Source organism: Phalangium opilio, unplaced genomic scaffold (genome assembly GCF_054372755.1).
Source record: "Phalangium opilio isolate 3A_F unplaced genomic scaffold, DU_Popi_V2 ptg000217l_1, whole genome shotgun sequence".
Lineage (NCBI taxonomy): Eukaryota > Metazoa > Arthropoda > Arachnida > Opiliones > Phalangiidae > Phalangium > Phalangium opilio.
In genome coordinates, this window is record NW_028324218.1 from 12,812,458 (window position 1) to 12,834,181 (window position 21,724).

General features: G+C 35.8%; 1 protein-coding gene and 1 long non-coding RNA gene across 3 annotated transcripts in view; both read left to right on the top strand.

Annotated features, from left to right (window-relative positions):
- The first annotated feature begins 2,183 nt into the window (after positions 1–2,183).
- LOC149616653 (multidrug resistance-associated protein 1-like) overlaps positions 2,184–21,724 on the top strand; it is a 31,695-nt gene continuing 12,154 nt past the window's right edge. For both annotated transcript variants that reach the window (XM_089857424.1, XM_089857425.1), the window contains exons 1-13: positions 2,184–2,382; positions 2,796–2,903; positions 2,962–3,022; positions 6,132–6,308; positions 8,300–8,425; positions 9,763–9,900; positions 9,961–10,101; positions 12,087–12,148; positions 12,219–12,350; positions 12,409–12,582; positions 13,456–13,630; positions 16,066–16,320; positions 18,092–18,295. In XM_089857424.1, the coding sequence (XP_089713550.1) occupies positions 2,899–2,903; positions 2,962–3,022; positions 6,132–6,308; positions 8,300–8,425; positions 9,763–9,900; positions 9,961–10,101; positions 12,087–12,148; positions 12,219–12,350; positions 12,409–12,582; positions 13,456–13,630; positions 16,066–16,320; positions 18,092–18,295 (1,650 nt within the window). In that variant the 5' untranslated portion in view covers positions 2,184–2,382; positions 2,796–2,898. The remainder of the gene's footprint in view (positions 2,383–2,795; positions 2,904–2,961; positions 3,023–6,131; positions 6,309–8,299; positions 8,426–9,762; positions 9,901–9,960; positions 10,102–12,086; positions 12,149–12,218; positions 12,351–12,408; positions 12,583–13,455; positions 13,631–16,065; positions 16,321–18,091; positions 18,296–21,724) is intronic.
- Positions 18,314–21,718, top strand: LOC149616654 (uncharacterized). Its single transcript, XR_016376082.1, has 2 exons — positions 18,314–19,664; positions 19,738–21,718. It is a non-coding gene; the product is annotated as an uncharacterized LOC149616654 (long non-coding RNA).

A 21,724-nucleotide genomic window follows, 5' to 3' on the forward strand; every position in this document is an offset into this window, starting at 1 on the left:
ATACTTCGTATTATGGATTATCAACCTGGTGCCAAAAGATGGCCACCTAATGAGAGGTGGCTCTAAATTGAGACGAAAGTAGCTAGGTCACGTGGGGAAAGTTACTAAAGACCTCCGGAGAATTCTGAGTGGTGGGTAGGAAATTAAGCCCATGCGCAGCGAGAACAAATATCAGTTTCTGTCTCGCTCACAAAGTTATGGGTTACAAGTTATAATTTTCTCTCCTCAACGGGCGTCTAAGCGAAATGCCTTGTGGAAGATAATTGATGAAAATCCGTAATACATTAGTATTTACACATATTATTGGTCTCACTATTAGAAATATTTCAATTTATACGAATGATTGTTTTCCTATAATGAAAATTGTCTTACAATCTCAGTGTTATTGCTTATTCTGATTATATAAAAAAGGACTTGGTTTGCCCAAGCCTAAAAAACAAAACGATAAGAGTTTTTTCCAGTTGACTGAAGCTCGGATATTTTATTTTTCTATATAATTTTAGAGACAATCCGTATTTTACTACTCTTTAGAATTTAATTCAATCTCCCGATTTTACTGGTAATGGATTTATTTCCTATAAATTAATTGAAATAAAAAATTACTTATCTCAGATTTTTCATGATAAAATGTTACGAAAATGGAATTGTTGTTGAAAAATCTGAGATAAGTAATTTTTTATTTCAATTAATTTATAGGAAATAAATCCATTACCAGTAAAATCGGGAGATTGAATTAAATTCTAAAGAGTAGTAAAATACGGATTGTCTTTAAAATTATATAGAAAAATAAAATATTCGAGCTTCAGTCAACTGGAAAAAACTCTTATCGTTTTGTTTTTTAGGCTTGGGCAAACCAAGCCCTTTTTATATAATATCTGTTCCTTCAGTCTGCATTTGTATTAATCTATTATAAAACAATTTTTTTGCCTGAAATGCGAAATTTTTCACTTCTAGGACGAGGTTAAAAATGGTTCTACACTTCTACTAATTCTTATTCTACAGGGCCGGTAGGCCCTTGTAGATATGACTTGATACACGTTTGTAATGCTAAACGAAACAAGCATTACATTTTACCTGGTTTTTTAGGGAAATTGTCATAGGCGATAGGGAAAAACTACAGCGAAGTTAGTTTTCGGAATACTTTCAAATTAACAAGCATTTACTAAATGAGAAACTTACCTGTTTAGTTTTTAAATAAATGAAGTCTAGTTTTTGTAATTTAACTAATTAATTATGCCTCGAATTCCCTATTTCATAGCAGACGACAGTAAGAAAGTTTATTTCATAGCAGACGACAGTAAGAAAGTTTATTTCATAGCAGACCAGGGTTGGAAATAAGGTGAATTTGGTTAGTGGTCCTCGGGACCAGTGACCCCTCATGTTGGAATTATTAAACTGGTCCTTGGGTCCAGTGACCCTCGCATTAATTATTATTTTACCGGTCCCACTGTAAATTAAATTTCTAAACTGGTGCGAATAAAAAGCACGTAAAGACAGTAAAAGTAGCGTATGAAAATTAAAAATAGTTAACTTTTATTTCTTATCACTATTTTTCAACTAGTTGCCACTAAATATCAATCAACATGTCTAATGATATTTGAAGTTCTGAATCCTTTTCTGAACTATCCTTATTCCTTATTGCATTTTACATAAATTCGGTGGCAATATCTTTTCTCGCTATCAGTAAGCCAGATCAAAATCCTGTAATGTGACCATACAGTACTGACTAATGCAACCACTGACAACTGGTACTGACTATCATCTAGGCTCTCGACTACAAGAGACTCATTCTAGAACAGACCCTAGTCAAGATCAATAGTCAATAGACTACAAAACTTTTGTAGGGAAGCTGTAGCCAAGGAGTACTAACTACATAAGAGTAAAATTGGTAGAAAATGTGTTGAGCTTGAAAAATTCTAATAAGGAACCCCGAATTAATAAAGTGGTCCCTGGGACCACTGACCCCAGGTTTTGGAATAAATAAACTGGTCCGAGCAATTAATAAACTGGTTTTTGACTTGTAAACCTGTCTTATTTCCAACCCTGTAGCAGACGACAGTAAGAAAGTTTATTTCATAGCAGACGACAGTAAGGAAACGCGAATTAATTTTTTGATATTTCATCCGTCGGGCCCGCGGAATATTTCCCTCTTGGCCTTTCTCTCTCCTAATAAAAAAAAAACATATTTCATCCGAGCTTTAACACCTTTATTTGGATTTTCTAATGAACTATAACGCCCTTAAAAACCAAAATTGTTTTTATCAGGTCCAATTTTCGTCTAAAAAAGTAATTAAGGTAAATAATTACAGTTAATAGAGGTTTTAATATCGTTTGAAGTAATTTTTCGACGTTCGTTTTGGCCAAGGCTTAAGTTGAATTTTGGTAAGTCTGTGTAATATACTCTTTATAGCGTCTTTCGTCCTTTAAGATTAAAAAAAAAGCTGATTTCCAGCTCTGTTTTGGAATTTGATATAGTCTGCTTCGTTTCATGCTAGAAACCATAGGGCTAAAAACACAGGGCCGGAAATAAGAAAAATTTCTTATAGGACACCCGTCCAATGACCCCCTGTTTGACTTGAAAATTTATAGGACATTGTCCACTGTAGTGTGCAAAATAGTGTCGCATCTCCATAGTCAAGCTATCAAAACTTCCAAAAATTTATTGGTCAAACTGTCCAGTGACCCCCTTAGTTTATAAAAAATTATGGGACATTTGATAATTTTATTGGACAATGTCCAGTGTCCTGCGCTTATTTCCGGCCCTGTAAAAACATATCCTAAGTTCCTAACCCTAGGTTTTACACTTTAAAATACTACTGGAAAGATGACAAAAAGTGTTTTCGCTTGGCAGTTAAGACAATGGTGTTTACGTAAGCGCAGTTAATTCTACACCTCCATATGAGGTATACAGGGTTTCATTATTTTTTAATTATATATTAATTTTCTTTTGGCTATTCTCAGTGAGCATTCATATGTTAGAACGCAATTTCGGATTTTTGTGGTCTCCCAAGTCTCCAAAACTGTAAGTTTAACATTTTAGGGCAAATTATTATAATAATCAAGAATATGTATAGATCATCAAGGGTATAAATAGGCAACCTAAGACCCATTTGATTTATTATGTAATAGATCATGTTAGGTTTAGATACAGGGTTAAGCTTATGTTAGACTAGGTTATGGGCGGCTAAATGTTCACCTGTTTTTGGAATTATCAAGTTTTATCAACTGAATATATTTCCCCTTTTCCAAAATTTTACTAAATTGGATTTGTTTTTACCCCTGACTATTGCTAATTATCTTGTTTATTGCCACAAATTTTCAAAAAAATGATATTTTAGCTTCTTTCTACCCTAAAAAGAGGAGCACTTTTAGTCATTCGTAGGTTGCCTTTCTTTTAGCCATAATCAATGCACCCATGATCTTCTAAGAGTGAATTTACATAGGCTGATTGCAAGAATAATTTTACAGACAGCTCTTTAAATAGATTTGAGCACATTCCTTTTTTTTGTAAAGTTTAACTTTCTCAACACACTTATTTAAGAAGTAAACAGTTCTTCGAAATTAAATAGTTAATAATTTTACGATTTTGAAAAGGCTATTAATATTAATTAATACTCACTAATATCTCGTGCCATCATTATCAATAATGTATGACAAACCAAAGATGATTTCGATTTATATTTTATTCAAAACCGCTAACTAATAATAGGGACGGGAAATGACATTTTCAGCCTGTTAAGAGTTTACTACTGCCTTAAGACTGAAGTGACAGATATTATACAAAAACGTCTTTGTTTGGACCAAGACCGAAAAAACCAACGATATGAGTGAGGTTTATCAATTGACTGAAGTTCAGATATTGAAATTTTTCTTTAAGTATTATTAGTAGTTTAATCCTTAATCACTACTTAATTCAATCAACTGATTTTACTCCTTATCGATCTATTCCCTCTAAATTTACCCAAAAAATTGCATATCTCCGCTTTTTCAAGAACAATTCCATTTTCCGAAAACATTTTATCATGAAATTAATTATTTTGAAGGGATTTCGTATCGATGTTCCTTAACTTGTAAGCACATTGACGGACATTGGTTTAAATGTTAGTGGCTTGAGAAATTTTCAAGTTTGCACCAAAAAATGTTTTTTCAACGGTTGCAATTTGTTGAGAAGACTGATATTCGATAAAATATGATTAAGAGTAATTTATTTTGCTCGGACTAATAAAATAATGTCGTTTATCAAAGGAAAAGGAACAACTTTTGTCCCATGTGGTACCTTTTAGTAGGTAGCTCTCCTTTCATCGACGGGAAAAATATTTTATAAGCATAAAAATAACCAAAGGTTAGTGTAAAGATTCCATAAAAACAAAAATTTCTCAGTACTGTACAATGTCATTTTATATTCTTTTCAGCGGAATTAATACATAAATCACTTCACTCTAAACGAGTTATTATATAAAATTTTGCAGTCATCCATGCTTGCAGTGTATGGGTGCTCTTCTTAGAAATTCACTAGAATATTTCAAATATTAATTATTGATCCCTCTAAACGTACTCCCTTGAAAATAATTAGTTTCATGATAAAATGTTTTCGGAAAATGGAATTGTTCTTGAAAAAGCGGAGATATGCAATTTTTTGAATAAATTTAGAGGGAATAGATCGATTAAGAGTAAAATCAGTTGATTGAATTAAGTAGTGATTAAGTATTAAACTACTAAAAATACTTAAAGAAAAATTTCAATATCTCAACTTCAGTCAATTGATAAACCTCACTTATATCGTTGGTTTTTTCGGTCTTGGTCCAAACAAAGACGTTTTTGTATAATAAGATACGGCTCACAAATCGTTTTAGAACCCGAGCTTTATAGTCAACTTCAAAACCAACACCCTGCCACGATTTTTAAACTATCAAAGTCGTATCTTTTACAGTCCACTTTACGATTGCAATTATCCATGACATTGCGTTCACTGCCCTTGTACGTTTACAGTGAGTGGCACCGTGGCCAGTTATTTTAATTAAAATACCTAGGCCACAGGTTCAGTTTTAAAAAAAATTCTTATTTCCAACACTGATCCATCTATCCTTCAAGCTTTTACAATCAACCTTTGCATAGACTCACTCAATAGTCTGCCTAAGCATGGATTTATAATAGAAGCTTACGCTTCCTTGATATTTCACTCACCTTAAAACGCGCACAACATTTATTCCTCGTCTGAAATAGTACTAGCCCTCTCCTCAGTTCGAATAAATAAATAAATAAATAAATAGCCTGGCACGCGCGTTTGTGACGTAGAATTTGAGGCAAATTCAGAGGGGGGAGGAAGTTTTTCACGTGATCGTGTTCTAATTTTTAAAAGCGCGCGCGAATATTATTTTTAGAAAAACGCGCGCGCACGCGCGCCGAAAGAAAGAAGTTTGCCTCAATTTCAAAGTCATCAGCCCCCCCCCAGTCCCCACCCGCGCGAAGTTTTATGACATAATTGTGTTTAAAATCAATATGCCTTACTGAAGGCTACAGTGAAATATCCATGAAGCGTAAGCTTCTATTATAAATCCATGGCCTAAGTAATGCAACTTAAGCCTTGGTCGAAACTAACATCTAAAATATAAATTAAAAAGGTATCTTAAGTATAGAATTTCAACCGAGACACATAATTAAACGAAAATCAGACCCGCCAGAGAAATTTTTAATAAATATAGTGTTATATTTATTTGAAAAATATCAAGTTAAAGTTTCAAGGCGGTGAAATTAGCGTCGTCTACTGTAGAGTAATGAACAATTAGCGTCGTCTGCTGTAGCATAATCTTTTGAGGTACTTACATTTTTAATTAAATTAACATACTTAGACTTAATTAATTTTGATGAAACTTGAAAAAGGCACACCTTCAATGGTTACTTGTTAATTTGAAAGTATTCCGAAACGTAACTTCGCTTTAGTTTTTAAATGATTCGATGTGCAGGAGCACCAAAAACCCCATGTTATTCCTATGGGAAAATCGGCGAAAATCTGTGAATTTTCATTTAACATTACGGGAGGGTGTGGGATCTTATCTAGAAGGGCCTACCGGCCCTCTAGAATAATCGTAATTTCTTTTACTTGCTTATAATTTTTGATTTTTTTGACTCAGAACAACAACGTTAGCTGGAACACTGACGTGCCTGACTTCACAACATGCTTCCAGGAAACGGCGCTAGTGTGGGCACCTTGCGCTTTTCTGTGGTTGTTCGCTCCTCTAGAAATATATTTTCAGTCACGGAGTGCCCGTAAAGGAAACGCATGGAATCTTCTCACAATTTTGAAAATTGTTAGGTTCTATCTTAAACCAATCTTATTCTGCATAAGTGTGGATCGAAAGAATTTTGCTATCAGTGTACATCCTTTATAAAAGGATGGAAGCCAGTATTTCCTGGAAGTAGGTTTACTGGTATCATAAACCATCACCTATTGTGATATCATGGATATGTATAAATTCTACGTGTTAGCCCAAAAGCAGGCCACAAAATGATAGGTACACCAGCGGATGTCAGTTGGCTGCAAAGTGAGTAGGAAGTAATTAAGTAAGGTCGTGGAAAAAAAAGAACTGAAGCTCACCGGTAGAGCTCGGCATTATCTGTCCAATATCCACGTTATTTTAGCTTTGTCCGTACTCGAAAATTATCCACTGAATTTGCATGTTAAATCGTATTTTATCCACAACTTTGTTTATAAATAATCGGTGATCCAATAATTTGTGGATAATGGATAGAAAATGCCGAGCTCTAGTCACCGGAGAATCCTGAGTGGTGAGTTTTAAATTTTGCCCATGCGCAGAGAAAAAAAATACGAATTTCAGTCTCACTCACAAATCAGGCGTTGCTTAGACTGCTTAGTCTCGTAAATTTTACCGACTTAACGGTCGATTGAGTGGAATGGCGTGGAATTCCAAAATAAGTATTATTTATACATATCCATGGTCGAACTCTTGTTTTACGTGGTGATGTATATCTCTACGAATAACCCGACTTGGCCAGGAAAAAATCACTGTAGGTTGTTCCGATTTGGAATGTAAACTTTTGCCGGAACAAGACATTTGGGCGCCGACACTTATGCAACAATTTGGCACCGATACATTTAGGCTCCGAGACATTTAGGCGTCGCGACATTGCAGTATAAGTTTCGTGAAAGATTTGAGATATTGAATAAAAGAACAAGACAAGTACTTTTATGTTTATATGCTTTTTATTCAACTGACATCAGAATTCAACCATATTGTTGTTTATCTTTATTGACTTCCCAAAATAATATGCCTTTTCCAAATTATTGTTGTTTATCTTCTTTGACTTTCCAAAATAATATAACTTTTCCAAAATATTGTTGTTTATCTTTATTGACTTCCCAAAATAATATGCCTTTCCCAAAATAATGTGGTTTATCTTCATTGACTTCCCAAAATAATATGCCTTTTCCAAAATAATGTGGTTTATCTTCATTGACTTCCCAAAATAATATGCCTTTTCCAAAATAATGTGGTCTATCTTCATTGACTTCCCAAAATAATATGCCTTTTCCAAAATATTGTTGTTCATGTTCGTTGACTTCCCAAAATAATATGCCTTTTCCAAAATATTGTTGTTTATCTTCATTGACTTCCCAAATTAATATGCCTTTTCCAAAATAATATGCCTTTTCCGAATTATTGTTGTTTATCTTCTTTGACTTCCCAACTTAGGTTAGGTTAGGTTTTTTTTTATTTTTTTAGGATATGTTTTGTAAAAACAGGTAAGGCTTCGTGTCCTTTAATGGTGATTGCGAACATAGTCATGCAGTGACGCACAGGGACAATACACGGCTAACCAAATTGAGAGGTCATTACGGATTTTTAGAAGAAATAGTGGAAAAATTATCGGCACGTAAATGTCTCGACGCCTAAATGTCAAGACGCCAAAATGTCGCGGCGCCTACATGTCACGACGCCTTATTTTCTCTGCGCCTAAATGTCACGGCGCCTAATTGTCTTGGCGGCTACATGGCGGCACCTAAATAACCAGCGCTTAAGTGGCGGTGCCTAAATGTGACGGACCGAACTTTAGCACCTAGATTACACAGCACTATATAATTTTGTCCGGCATGAACAATGCCGTTATCATAAGACCCTATGATAGATCCATACTTATAACAGGGTCGGATTAAGGGCAACTATTAGGACCTGCAACTGTCTATCGAAGCAGATCCATTCCTTTTCCGTTAATCCGGGCCTGTAAATTGATTTAGCTTCATATTAATCATTTTGGTAACTATCATACTTTATCCATACAGTTTCTTGCCACGTGCTTGACTGCCATATCTTTGGGTGATATGAGTAAGGCATTTATTCTTTATATGGATAATGAAGACATTTACCCTTCAAATTATTACGCTTCATTCATCAAAGCGCTCTCTTACGTAAGTTTCCATAAATACATTTTATTAAATTTAGAAATAAGTAAAATAATGATTTAACTATTGGACTGAGTGAGCGATGAGGTAATGTTAAATTACTGACAAGTGACGCTTTATGTATGATAAGACAAAAAATATAATTCAGGCTTTAAGTTTAACACTTGATAAAAACAATAATTTTTTTCCACTGAAATTGTCTAACACTTTTCAAGCAACACCTATCAAGGATTTTCGTGTAAAGTTTACTACACTAAGAGCGTTTTGAAGCGTTGCGTAGTACATGCGTTTAAAAATATTTTGCGGAGACTTGCTTTACGGTCTTAGCGCCATCTGGCCACGCTATTCACGACGATAAAATTGCATTGTTTACAAGCAGCAATACATAGATTTCATCTACTTGGAATCTTTGAGAAGCCATAGAACCCATTTTAATATCTAATTGTAGGTACGGTTAAGGGCTTAAAACTTTGTTAAACGGACAGGTCCTCCTTTCTCGTTTTTCATTGGCTATTTATAAATAGGACAACCGTCTACCGGTTTACTCATTCAGAACACACAGAGAACCTTTTACCTCTCAGAGTGACGATAACGTCACGGAGAGATATTACACTGAACGTATCTGTCTGTGCGTGTGTCTGTCACAGTTGGCAAATCGGACCAAACGTTTTCGCTGAAAGCAATTTTTGGCTTCTATTCCCATCGTTAGGATTAAGATGTACGCGGCGATCGGCAAGGATTACGAGGAACGTATAGCCTCCCAATGGCAGGGCTTCCACCAAGTTTCCACGCAATTGCGGCTTGTGAATCAATCACCTAATATACCCTTAGTTTCCAAAAATTCGCTTGAATTCAAACGTCAACAATAGCCATGTTTAAAATAATTTTAGGAATAAAGTTTCTTAAAACGATTTAAATATAATTTCGGTCAAATTAATGACGATTAACATAATTAATGTCGATTCTATTTATTTAATTATTGAAGAAAAATCTCTTAATTGCGTCTCGGAGGGGTTTATTTTGGTTTCCCAACTTGTTATAATCGAGTTCGACGCTCATATAGGTAGCGAAAATTTCAGCGCTAACTACGTCAATATCACGTGGTTTCTAAGTTCAAATACACATGCATGACATCAGGGTGACGGTTTCTACACCTATACTCTTCTTTAATTCAAGTAGAAAGGCCGAGAAAATGGCCTGTTGAAGATTCCAAGTTGAAGAGAGCTATGTATTAGGTCAATAATGCTTCGATAATTCCATTTGCAAGATCTTATTAAACTCTTATTATATTTAGAAATTAATAGCCGTCGATTGTAAATCCAAATTTTATTTTCAATATATAGCTCTTGTGCGTATTACTAATATTTACGGGAAGAAGAAGAGGAATCAGATCATCCGGAGTTTTATTCATTTTCTTTCTACTCATGTCCATGACAGAAATTGTAACATATAGATCGTTCCTACTTCAAATATTCAATAATGTGAGTGTTTCAAACCATAAAGTATTCAATTTTATTTTAATTACTTGCATTTTTTTAAAGGATGTACCATACTCATCACAAAAGGATGAATTCTCATTTATACTGATATCAGTCACGCTACCCCTTGTTTTCAGTCAACTAATTCTCTGCAGTTTTGCTGATCATAAAAATGCACTGATGACAAATGGAGAAAATGTGAAGGTAATATTTTAATAGGTTTTCCATTGGCTTTTAGTGGATACCGGTAAGTGTTTCTTCGGTGGTAAAGGTGAAGTTTTCAGCTCGTGACCTTTTATGAAACTTTTCGGATAAAAGGGAACAGTTCAAAAGCAATGACACAATATTATTTAAAGCATGGGGTTGAAAACAACACGTTGACTCTAACATAAACAATCACAACGTACCATTCTTTGAAATAATTTATGATAAAGCTTTCATAAAACTTTACTGTTTCTTTTGTGGGTTAATACAATTTGTTAAAGCAAAAGGTCTTTCGCTACATTTCGGCGAACTCTACCGCTTTAATTATCAGTACGCGAAAAATACGAGACACCACAGGCCTGTATCAAAGGGGGAGTAAAAGGTTTGGGTCGAGTGTTCTCGCTTTGAAAATTTACCACTAAGCTTCCGGTGTGCATCTTTTATTAGTTGAAATGAGATGAACCGGATACTAGAAGGTGAATATAACAAATAAATAACAAGATGGCCCCAGCCAAATTAACGTTTTGCGAGACCTCTAGTAACTAGAATTAGCATTATCTAATTTTTATAATGTGACCCGGCTTACTTTAATATATAATTATTCAACTTTTTGATTGATAAGATCATATTAATGGTAATGTTTTAGTTCCAAGGCGCCCAGCCGAGAGGAGAGGGAACAATCGTTTTCCAGCTCTAAAGAGTGCAAAACTAAAAAAAAAGCTAGAACTCCCAAATGCCTTGCTAAAGCTGGTAGCTTGAACTCCCCTTCTTTATACCCTCTTTGCATTTATGTAGCTCTTGAAATTGTAACCAATGGGTTTTTTCTAAGTCACCCTTAGAAAAAAACTTAGAGGGGGGAAAAAGCAGACTGAAGGCATTTTTCCTTCGAGTTTTTGTCCGTGCACCGGGTGAAAATGACTCATTTTATAATCGTCTATTCCCGACTCGAAATAGGACCACTTAAAAAAGAGGGGGGGGGGACGAAACTTGGAGACACAGGTATAAGTTGGCATCCTTTCGGGTGGATGATTGAGACTTTTGGTTTTAATATACATACTTTTGGTTTAATGAAGGCTGAAGATTCAAACTAGTTTATTTTATTCGCGTTAGAATGATAAAATTCTCTTACAAACGTATATTAAACATTGGCGTGGACTTTTTTAACTGATTTTAAAATGTACCCGAAGACTCGAAAATCCGAAATGAATTCGACAAGTTTACTCTGTATTTTCGCAGTTTCCCACTAAATTCTTCGCGCATCCAAAGTTTCAGTCCAGCAAATAGGGGAACACATAAAGAGAAAATCTCATGCTATTTTTGTTGCTATTCGCGTTCCCTTCTTTGATTGGCTGAATCTTTAGTCTATGAAACCACCGGTCGGATATTGCGTTAAAACTATCTGCAAAGAAAAAATAATGTTATTTACCTCGGATATTTGAAAAATATAGAATGTACAGCGTAAAATCAAGAGAAAATAGAAGAGAGTATAATACTTCTGGCTCCGCCTGTTGCGCCCCATTTGAGGGGTTAGATTTCTACCGCTCTAGCCTCGCGACCCCCCTTCCCTGGATATCCTCCTCACAGCTCTTAGAGAGAGAAAAATAGTTCCCGCGAGCAAAACAGACTACGGGATTAGGTGGCGGTCTAGGAGTAACTCCCTCTCCTAGAATCCCTTGAGCAGTGCTACTATCCAAAAACACTATCTAACCTCTAGCCTCCTGATTGGCTACTTGAAGTAGTACTGAAACGAGGAAGAAAGTAGAGCTTAAGTTAAAGTACTATACTCTCTTCTATTTTCTCTTGGTAAAATTAGGGAAATTTACTATGGATCTTTAGTAAGTAATAACGGAAAGTTTTTTAAAATTTTAAAAGAAAAAGCCAATGTTTTGATGAGTTTTGCTAACGTTTTTGAGCCTAATCTCATTTTCAAAAGATAAAAATCAGTTTTATTTTATCTTATCATAATTTCCATATAATAATTATAGAAAATCAGCCCAGAAGAAACATCTTCATTTTTATCACATCTAAGTTTTTGGTGGTTCAACGAGTAAGAAAATTCCAGAAACTGTAATATGTCTTTTTTCCATAATAAAGGCTACATTATTCTTTGTTTTTAGCATGGCAAAACTGGGGTATAAAACACCCTTGGAAATGGACAATATGTGGTTGCTATCGGATCATAATAAATCTCTGAACATTGTTTCAAATTTTGATAAATACTACCTTTCAATGATGGAAAAGGCTATGAAGTAAAAGATAAATTATTAATTTCTAATTTAAGGATTATTTAAAATTCAAACTATACAGATTAAAATCAACAAAACAGCCTAGTGACCACTTGAGTAATGACTCGGTGGAAAAAGTGCCCGTTGCTGGTATTCTGATACCACTTTTGAAAACATTTCGATGGTATTTACTCTCTGCAGCTCTCTTCAGGCTAGCCGGTATTTGGTTGGTTTTCGTCAGTCCACTGGTTCTTGAGTGAGTAAACTTAAAACTTTACGATAGAATCCATATAAGATCTAAGAAAGTTAGTGCTATTTCATTGTCATTCACTATCTTAACTACAATCCGATTCCAACACATCACAGCATAAGTGGATAAAGAAAGTGATAATGGCAAGTTTGTATTGATTTTTCACAAAACGTATGACCTGGTGCAAAACCTTAGATGAATTTCGTATGTTCTTAGGCCTTATCAGTAGTGTAGTGATTTTTCGAGTTCTTCTTTAAAACAGAGACATTTATTCGGTATTACAAGTTTTAAAACCTTTAGCTGGTAGAATTAGACCATTTCTAAAACTTTACCCTGGTGTTACTGAAATAAAAATTGCAGTTTAGTTGAATTCGGAAACGATCCAACAAACCTGTTTCTGAAATATATGTAATACTATTTAAGCTACCCTTTCCCTGCCCGTTTATTTTAAGGGCCTGGAAAGCAGGTAGAGTTTCGCTTTTACGTAAACATCCAACTAACACTGAAATGATTTTATCTGCATGATGATAACCAAACCTATAATTGAAACCTTCACCTCATGTTTTTGACATCAACCAACAACATGCAGTTTGGTCAAGGTCGGTGCACATACAAAGCACCACTTTTTCAAATACACAAGGTGTTTTTGCAAAATCATCACAAATAATGGGGCGTGTTCTTTGGATGATTTCGAGTCGAAAATGTTCCATGACATTTTTCCGTGACTCTAATCATATCTTGTAAACGGTAGACCCGGTGTGAAAATGTCTTACAACATTTTCGCCTCGAAATCACCCACAGAACTCCCTTTTAATTTCCGTCAGATTTTTAAGATACAATATTTCTACGGTCTAACAATTTGTGAAATTAATTATTCAGTCTCCTGATCTCGTTTGTGAGTGGTAACGAGCCCTATTGGAGAGGATTTTTCTACGCTGGGTTGCTTTTCTTCGCAGCTATGTTGGAATCCATTGTAAACAACCAATACGAATACATTATTTACTGCACATCCATGAGAGTTAGATCAGCCACTATATCAGCAATTTATAGAAAGGTAACTGTAATTCAATCAACTAAGATGTTTATAAGAATACTAGCTGCTACCCGCGGCGTCGCTCGCGTGTAATAAGAACTTCCATCAAAAATATAAAAAGAATGGGTACATTTTACTACTAATATTTATGTGGCACCCTAGGAGCGTTCTCGGCGTTGCCCGTCGCGACATTTTTTATTACTTTTCATGCGGACATTATTCCATAAAGAAGGGTTTTAAATTTCTGGCAACAAATCGAACCCGAAAGACTATTCAACCCGTCTATAGGTTAAAGGAAACCAGTGTACTAAATATTTGCGAAATCGGTTGAAACGCGCGGACTTTGTTGCACAGAGAAGATTTTTTACATTTCTTAGCGTCATTTATTAAGATGAAGGCGGATTGGAAAAATATTTTTTAGTACGCGCTTACTACTTATGAGTAACGTTCTTGCAAATTTTCAGCCTTTTAGGGCTAAGCGGTTCGGACTGGGCGTTCATTATCAGTCAGTCAGTCAATCAGGACTTTGATTTATATAGATATAGATAATTGAGATATGCAACCCAGTTTGAATGGGGATGGCTAAAATTATTGAGAGGATGGAACTTATAGTGAGTGAAGCTTAGGCATGGATAAAACCAGGATTGTCGACTTAAAGCTTTGGTCTATGTTAACCAATTTTCAAAACGCGACCGTTGTGCCTCTTTTTTGTTCGGAAAAACGGTGGAGATATTAATATTGGGGAAACTAGTCCCTTGCCCCCCGCACATCTAATTATGTTCCGTAAGAAAACTAGAGGCCGCTAGAAGCACTAGCTTCTGCCAGGCCTCTACCGGACGGTAACGGAAACTGCCAGTCGACTCTCCTGGTTTGCTCCATGGCTTAGGTTCCTCCAGTTCTAAATAAGGTGCCCCGACACAAAGTACACTCGTGCGGGATTTACATAAGTAAAATGGAAGTGAAACCATAGGTGGTTAAAAACGCGAGCGTGTGCATGGTACAGTTTTTACTGCGATATTTTCTATAGTAAATTAAACATTAAATCAATGTTTTTATTCGTTGATATTGCAAGACATAATCATATAATTTGTATCATTGTAGATTTATACACTTTATAAAGATATCATATTCGTGCTAAAATTATGCAACCACATTGAGAAAGCTATTTGCAATATTTGCCCAAAGGTAGACTATAGTCTGTCAAACGAAAGAAGAGCCCTGAGAAATTTGTCCAAATTGGTGTCGCCACCATCGACCCCATAGTACTTTATCAACTTGTTTTGTTTTGCCAATAGTCGTCTGTAATATAGTCTGCTATAAGCAGATAGGCTTAATCGCAATAGAACCAATACATTTTGCAATATATATATATTAATAATTATATATTATATTAAATATATATTGCAAAATGTATATTAATAGATATATATTATATATTATATTAAGTATATATTTCAAAATGTATTGGTTCTATTGCGATTAAACCTATCTGCTTATAGCAGACTATATTACAGACGACTATTGACAAAACAAAACAAGTTGATAAAGTACTATGGGGTCGATGGTGGCGACACCAATTTGGACAAATTTCTCAGGGCTCTTCTTTCGTTTGACAGACTATAGTTCGCTCCGCACAAATTGTAACTTTTAATTCGGTCCCGAAACTAAAAATAAATTACAATGTCTAAAATATCAAAGGAAATGGGAGCACCCGATTGTTACCAAGAATGACGATGGACCAAAGTCCGATTGCAGAAATTTATTGGCCGAAAATATAACAGCCCCGCTTACTCTCTAGATTCAGTCGCTCATAGAGCAGCAACAGGAAATGCCGTACCCCTTAAGGCTTAGTTTCCTTTTCTCGAATAAATATTGAGCTAGAATTGATGTACCTGAAGTAGTTTTAAAAACACAATTTACCACATATTTTGTAACTAAGTATCTTACAGAACAACATAAAAGTGAAGAGGTATTACAATATTTACAAATAAGTGGTATTTTTTTTTAAACAAAATGTCGCCTAAATCCACCATGCTTTTCAAGTCGTATATGCAGAGGTAGATTTCATTATGTAAAAATTTTAACATATAAGCTCTAGACAAACTCAGATTTGATCTTCACCCCTTTTTTGTGGCATACGTTCTGAAACATTACTGATTTGGCACTCGGTCTCACCACCACACTTCCATTAACGAGGTAGGCCTAACGTTCACATGATCAGAGAATTTGTTATACAAAAAAATTAAACTCGCCATACTATGGCACAATTGTTTTAGTGTCGAAGCCTTCCCTTTACTCTTTAGGGTTTGAAGTATCCATTAGCTGGTCTTTTCCACTCTCCAATTAGCCAAAAGCAATGTGTTCCATCGTTTGATATTAGTTTCTGTGGCTGGGGATTCATTACAATTATTATCTCTTTTATATTCTTGGTATTTTTAATGAAACCATTATTACAGGCAATGGTTCTATCCAGCTCAGCCAGGCGCAACTATACAGTTGGAGAAATAGTGAATTTGATGTCAGTTGATATTCAGCGATTTATGGATTTCATGCCAATTGCTAATATGGTGTGGTCTGCGCCGCTAGAAATGGTGATAGCGTTCTATTTCCTATGGCAGCAAATTGGAGTTTCCTCTTTGGCTGGATTAGGCTTCCTAATTCTACTAGTGCCGCTTAATGCGTACATGACATCGAAACTTAGAGGTCTCCAGGTGAAGTATTACTCCATAAAAACATCTCGGTAGCCCACCTTAGTCTGTGGTAGTGCTTGAAATCTTGTCAACATTGCAGATGACGGAAGTCGAGCTCTCTCCCAATCACAGACAGTTTTAGTTACGTCATTTTAGAAACATACTTCAAAATTTATTGTATGGTCTTAGTTTGTCTATACTTAACTATTGGTCTTACTGTTGGGTTTTATTTCTACTTAGAATTCAAAGCGTACCTTAGTTTGAGTCAATGAGTGTCAGAGTATTCTACGTGAGTCTACGTGAACGAGACTTTGGTTTAAATGTATTTTCTTTTGCGAATTATTTAAATTCTAGACAAACCAAGCATCACAAAGTAATTTTCGAACCCATTAGTGCACGTCATGAGGAATATCCAAGACTTCCTTTTAGCTACATCGTAGTATACGATGAGGCTCTTAGTTTGACACGAGCCGTAGTAGTAGTAGTAGTAGTGGCTGGCCGTGGTTGTCGCATTCGTTATCGTTAGATTTTAGCTTAAAAGGAACTCGATAGTGCCTCAACCCACCAATAGGGGTAGCGGAGCTCAGTTAGAGATTTTATTTTAATTGAAATATTTTCACATCGCACCCGGGTCGCTGGCGCAGCAGTAAGACACGCTACCACTGAGCCATACAGATTATATAGAACATTCGAATTTTCATCCTTTAGTTTATCTCTAAGTGTCTCTATCTGTGGGGTCGTATACTTTTGAATTTTTATCTGTGGTGTCGCGCACTTCAGATTTTTTTAGGGTCTTTGAATTTTTTTCTTTTTATTTGTGTGCTAATTAAATAGATAACGATGTGGCTGCTATTACGATCCCTTGGGTCGACTTGTTAATTTTAGTTAGGCATCGACTAAATAAATGTTCCTCGAAAATCACTCTCACAATGCGTTTCTGAATGGTAGGAACGGAGTACTACAATTCTAGAAGACAATATGAGTCGAAAATGTGCTGTGAATTTATGCTGCGGTCCGCCATTTTGGAAAAGAAATATACTAAATTTATGATTTGAAACTTAAGGAAAAATTAACACATAATTCAATTTAAGTTACTTAATAAAAAGGCTAACCCTCACCTGGCACCTGATTTCCAAGTGGGTATAGGGAATAAATATAAAATACAGTATATATTTAAGAAAAGGATTTGTTAAAAAGATGCGGTTCACGTGTTTAATAAGAGATGCATTTGGTAATATGTTGAGGTCTTGTGGTAGTACGCCTTTGTCCTGAACTGAAAGGTTCCGTAGATAGGAATTAGTCATCACCACATGAAAGTGGACCGAGTTGGCTTTCGTCGTGTTGTATGGATGGGGCATGATTTCCAAAGGAAGCTGGTTAAAGCTAAATACAGAATTGGTCTCGGAAAGAAAACCCTCCAAAGAATGAATTTCTTAAGTGTATGGATAATTGAAATTAAATGGGTTAAACTAACTAGTTGTCGACGGTGATCAAACCCACGATGTTCATCGTCATAAATTTCTAACAATTTAAACCTATTTCATTCTTAAATTGGTTTTTCGAGATGAATTTGATTAGGTTCGTAAATTGAAATATGTTGGCATGATATATGTATATCTTATTTTCTCTAGTTCCAAAATGATGGCTAAGAGGGCATATTCGAAGATGATTTTAGACTCAAATTGTATCGTAGACCCTACAGTATTCTGCTTCTACAACAATTTAAGAAATACCCTATTTAGTGAATATTTAAATATGTTATATTTCACACCATGACTTAACTTTACTTAAGGTATTTGTCATGATATCCAAAGACAAGCGAACCAAACTGATAAATGAGATTCTTAGCGGTATCAAAGTGCTGAAGTTGTACGGTTGGGAAGAGTCGTTCCAGAAGAAGGCCATGGGCCACAGAGATGACGAAGTGAAAACTCTTACCATTCAAGCGTATTATTCAGTTATTTTTACGTTTGTTCTTACATCGGCTCCGTTTTTCGTAAGTTAATTTTAAGTCTCATATCTAAGAACTTAGGTTGGTATTAATGGATTGGGGGCAAAAAGTGCTCGGCATTTTCTACCCATTATCCACATTTTGGTGGATAACCGATTATTTATAAACAAAGTTGTGGATATAATACAATTTAACATGTAATTTCTGTGGATAATTTTCGAGTATGGATAAAGATAAAATAACGTGTATAAGCTCTAAAAAATTTCATTGGATTACTTATCCACATGACGGAATTTTCCAGTGTTGTTCAATAGATTTTTACCATAACGTTAGACGCTTCATATGTGCTAACGCGAATTCTCCTATTGGTTATAAAGAGAATTTAAAGAAGGCAACAGAGGGTGGGTAAAAATTATTTGTTGTGTGTCACAGGCACCAGGTGATACCAAGATCCAAAGACTTCGTATGGCGTGGGACTGGACACCTTATCCTTGTCTTCGCGTGATTGCAGCACCAATTCCCTGAGGTGCTCGTTTTCGAAATAACACGAAGAAAGTTTCTTTCAAGCACGCCTATCCTTGGTCATTTGCCTCTGATGTATTTCAATTAATTTTGACGTGCCCGCCTTCTATGGAGTCTGTAAGCCATTTTCCATTGAGTCTGTAAGCCATTTTCCATTGCTATTTACTATGGGTTAATTTTCTTGGAGACGGAACGAAAGTTCCTTTAAAATTTTTTTAAATGCATATACGTCTAATTTAATATTGCTCGAAGGTGGCAGATTCCTATCAGCAGTGCCGTCTTATCCATTGGGCCCGTTGGGCACTGGCCCAGGGGCCCCTTAAGAACAGGGGCCCCATAATTGTCAAATAATACTCTTTTTTCATTTCTTGTCATAAGAAAACCACTAGAAAATAAAAACTACTTTCCATCGGTCATACAGTCTTTTCAATGAAAAATTTGGCCATCGAACTTGAAAAATGTAAAACTAAAAATATGAGACCTATGAGGTAGTCACCCAATGCCTTGGCTGTAACATTATCCCCCCTCCCCATGGCCTCACTTCAAAACCGCATATCGGCTTATTTCTTTAGTTTGAAACCTTCACCCTAAAACCGACTCAGTCTATACTGTCATTTTGCCCATGCGCAGAGAGAAAACCTGGAATTTTCTCGCTCATTCTCGCTGTTTGGTGGGACGTAGGGTACAAGTCTATTTCTTTCCCTGCTGAAAGTAGAAAACGCTGTTTAAAATATAATGCATGTTATGAATAAAATTATGGCTGACATGTTAGACAAACTATAAATAGAGATTAGTAGTGATCAAATCAAAAATGAAACGTAATACTTTGAGCGGTGCTCAGAAGATAAAACGAGCTGCGAAGGAGAAAGAGAAAGCTAACAAACTTCCCAAGGTAACATCATGGTGCCATAAAAATGCAATGAGAAGTGCCTGGTAAAATTGCTCTTTCAATAATATCACCGAAGCCCTCAACGACTACCACATGCAGTTCCAACCAACATTGCAGTGGAGTCATGCAGTTCCAACCGACATTGCAGTGGAGTCATGCAGTTCAACCGACATTGCAGTGGAGTCATCACTTGTTCCTACAACTGATCCAGATGAGGATATTCCACCAGTGAAAGTGCCTAAATGTGAAACGAAAACATCTTCCTTCCAAGAAACAGATGCAGGGCTATGGGTAATCGGCAATCCTAACACAGTTGATTGCTGGATTCGAAATGGGCCGACATATTGTCAGAACCATGAAAGCACGCCAAGTGTATAAAGCAGATGGAGAAAGCATTAGTATTCCAAGACAAGATATTTGTCAAAATATGTGTTCAAACGTGAATTACGTAATGGCGAACCAAAAAACGATCGACTTCGATCCAATTGTTAAGGAATTTTCAAGGAAGAAAGTGCGCAAATGTTTCTGACTTTGCGTTGACTGTTAAATTTGTAGACTTTTGTTTGAAGGAAATAATAAATATTTTAATTTCTCGATTAATTTGTTTTGTATAGGGGATTAGCGGGTCCAATATACTGCACTGCCCAGGGGGCCGGGGCCCATATAGCACTTAAGACGGCCCTGCCTATCAGCCAATGGAAAACGGCATTAACGTCAATGCCTCGTATCCCCATTACTACTGTAGATGGACACGTGGTGCATATTTGAAAAAAATGTTTTACTTTTCTCCAAAATATTTCATGATTTTCACTTCAACTAAATTGGCAACCATTTCGTTTGCAATTGCAATCAAAACATAAACTTCCTTTTATAACTAAAGAAGGACCAATGTTTCTCATAATGTGGGTTCAACGAAATTAGTGAAATGGGAACTGTGTATAAAATAAGGAATAAAATGAAAATGGAACCACTCTTTTTTCGAGAAGAAGCGTAAAAATTACAAGACACGACTAGTTTTTACCTCTCCTAGTGACGATGACATTACGGAGACGTGTCTGGGTGTGTGTGTCTGTAACCGCGTTCGCAGTTGGTAAATCGGAGAAAGCGTGTACGCAGTTCACAGAAAGCTATAATATAGATCATCATTAGGGTTAATATATACGCGGTGACCAGCTAGGGTTGCGAGAAAGGTCTAGCCTACCAGTGGCAGGGCTTCCACGAAAGATTCACACAATTGGGCTTTTTCTTACCCTTTATCGGGAATCAATCACTCTTCATATTACCAGAGAGAATTTATAATAGGGAATGGAAGCTCTTGCCTTTGACAGTGCTAAATACAATGTAGCTCAAACAAGTAGGCTGCGACGCTAAAATTAGCCAGGTAAATTTCCGGTCAATTGACTCTCCTCTAAATTTTAAAGTTTGCCCTCAATCCCTGTTGGTTGTCCAATTACCAAATAAGGTTTCGCGATTTCGAGCGCGACTGGCGCCATTTGGAGTTATTTTAAGTCAGACGTTTCCCTTTCCCTAAAAAGGTAGTGCGCATCTCCCCTAGACCCTTCCGCAACATTCTAGACCCACCCTAGAGGGAGGGGCCACAAAAAATTATACCGGAAATAGACCTGGCCAGTTTTGTTGATCACATGATTTTTGAGCTTCATAATATTCCTCATTTTTCACTCCCTATGATAAATTCTCTCTGATATTCCCTAAATTTCCAAAAATTGTTGTTAAAGAGGTGAAGGCTAAAATTCAAACGTTAACAACACCTATGTGTAAAAGGATTTTTGGAATAACGTTTCTTAAAACGACTTAACTTGAATTAAGGTAAATTACAGCCAATTAAAATAATTAATATCAATTATATTTATTTAATTATTAAAAAAAACTCTTAAGTGGGTAGATAGATCTCGTCTCGACTGGAGAGGTTTTTCTGGTTTCCCAACTTCTTTAAAACTTTATTCTTCAAAAAAGAGTTTTATTGTATCGAATCGATTAAAGGGATTGTTTTGGCTCAGGGTGGGAAGCAAAATCTACGTGTCTTTCACGTTTAACCTTTTCTT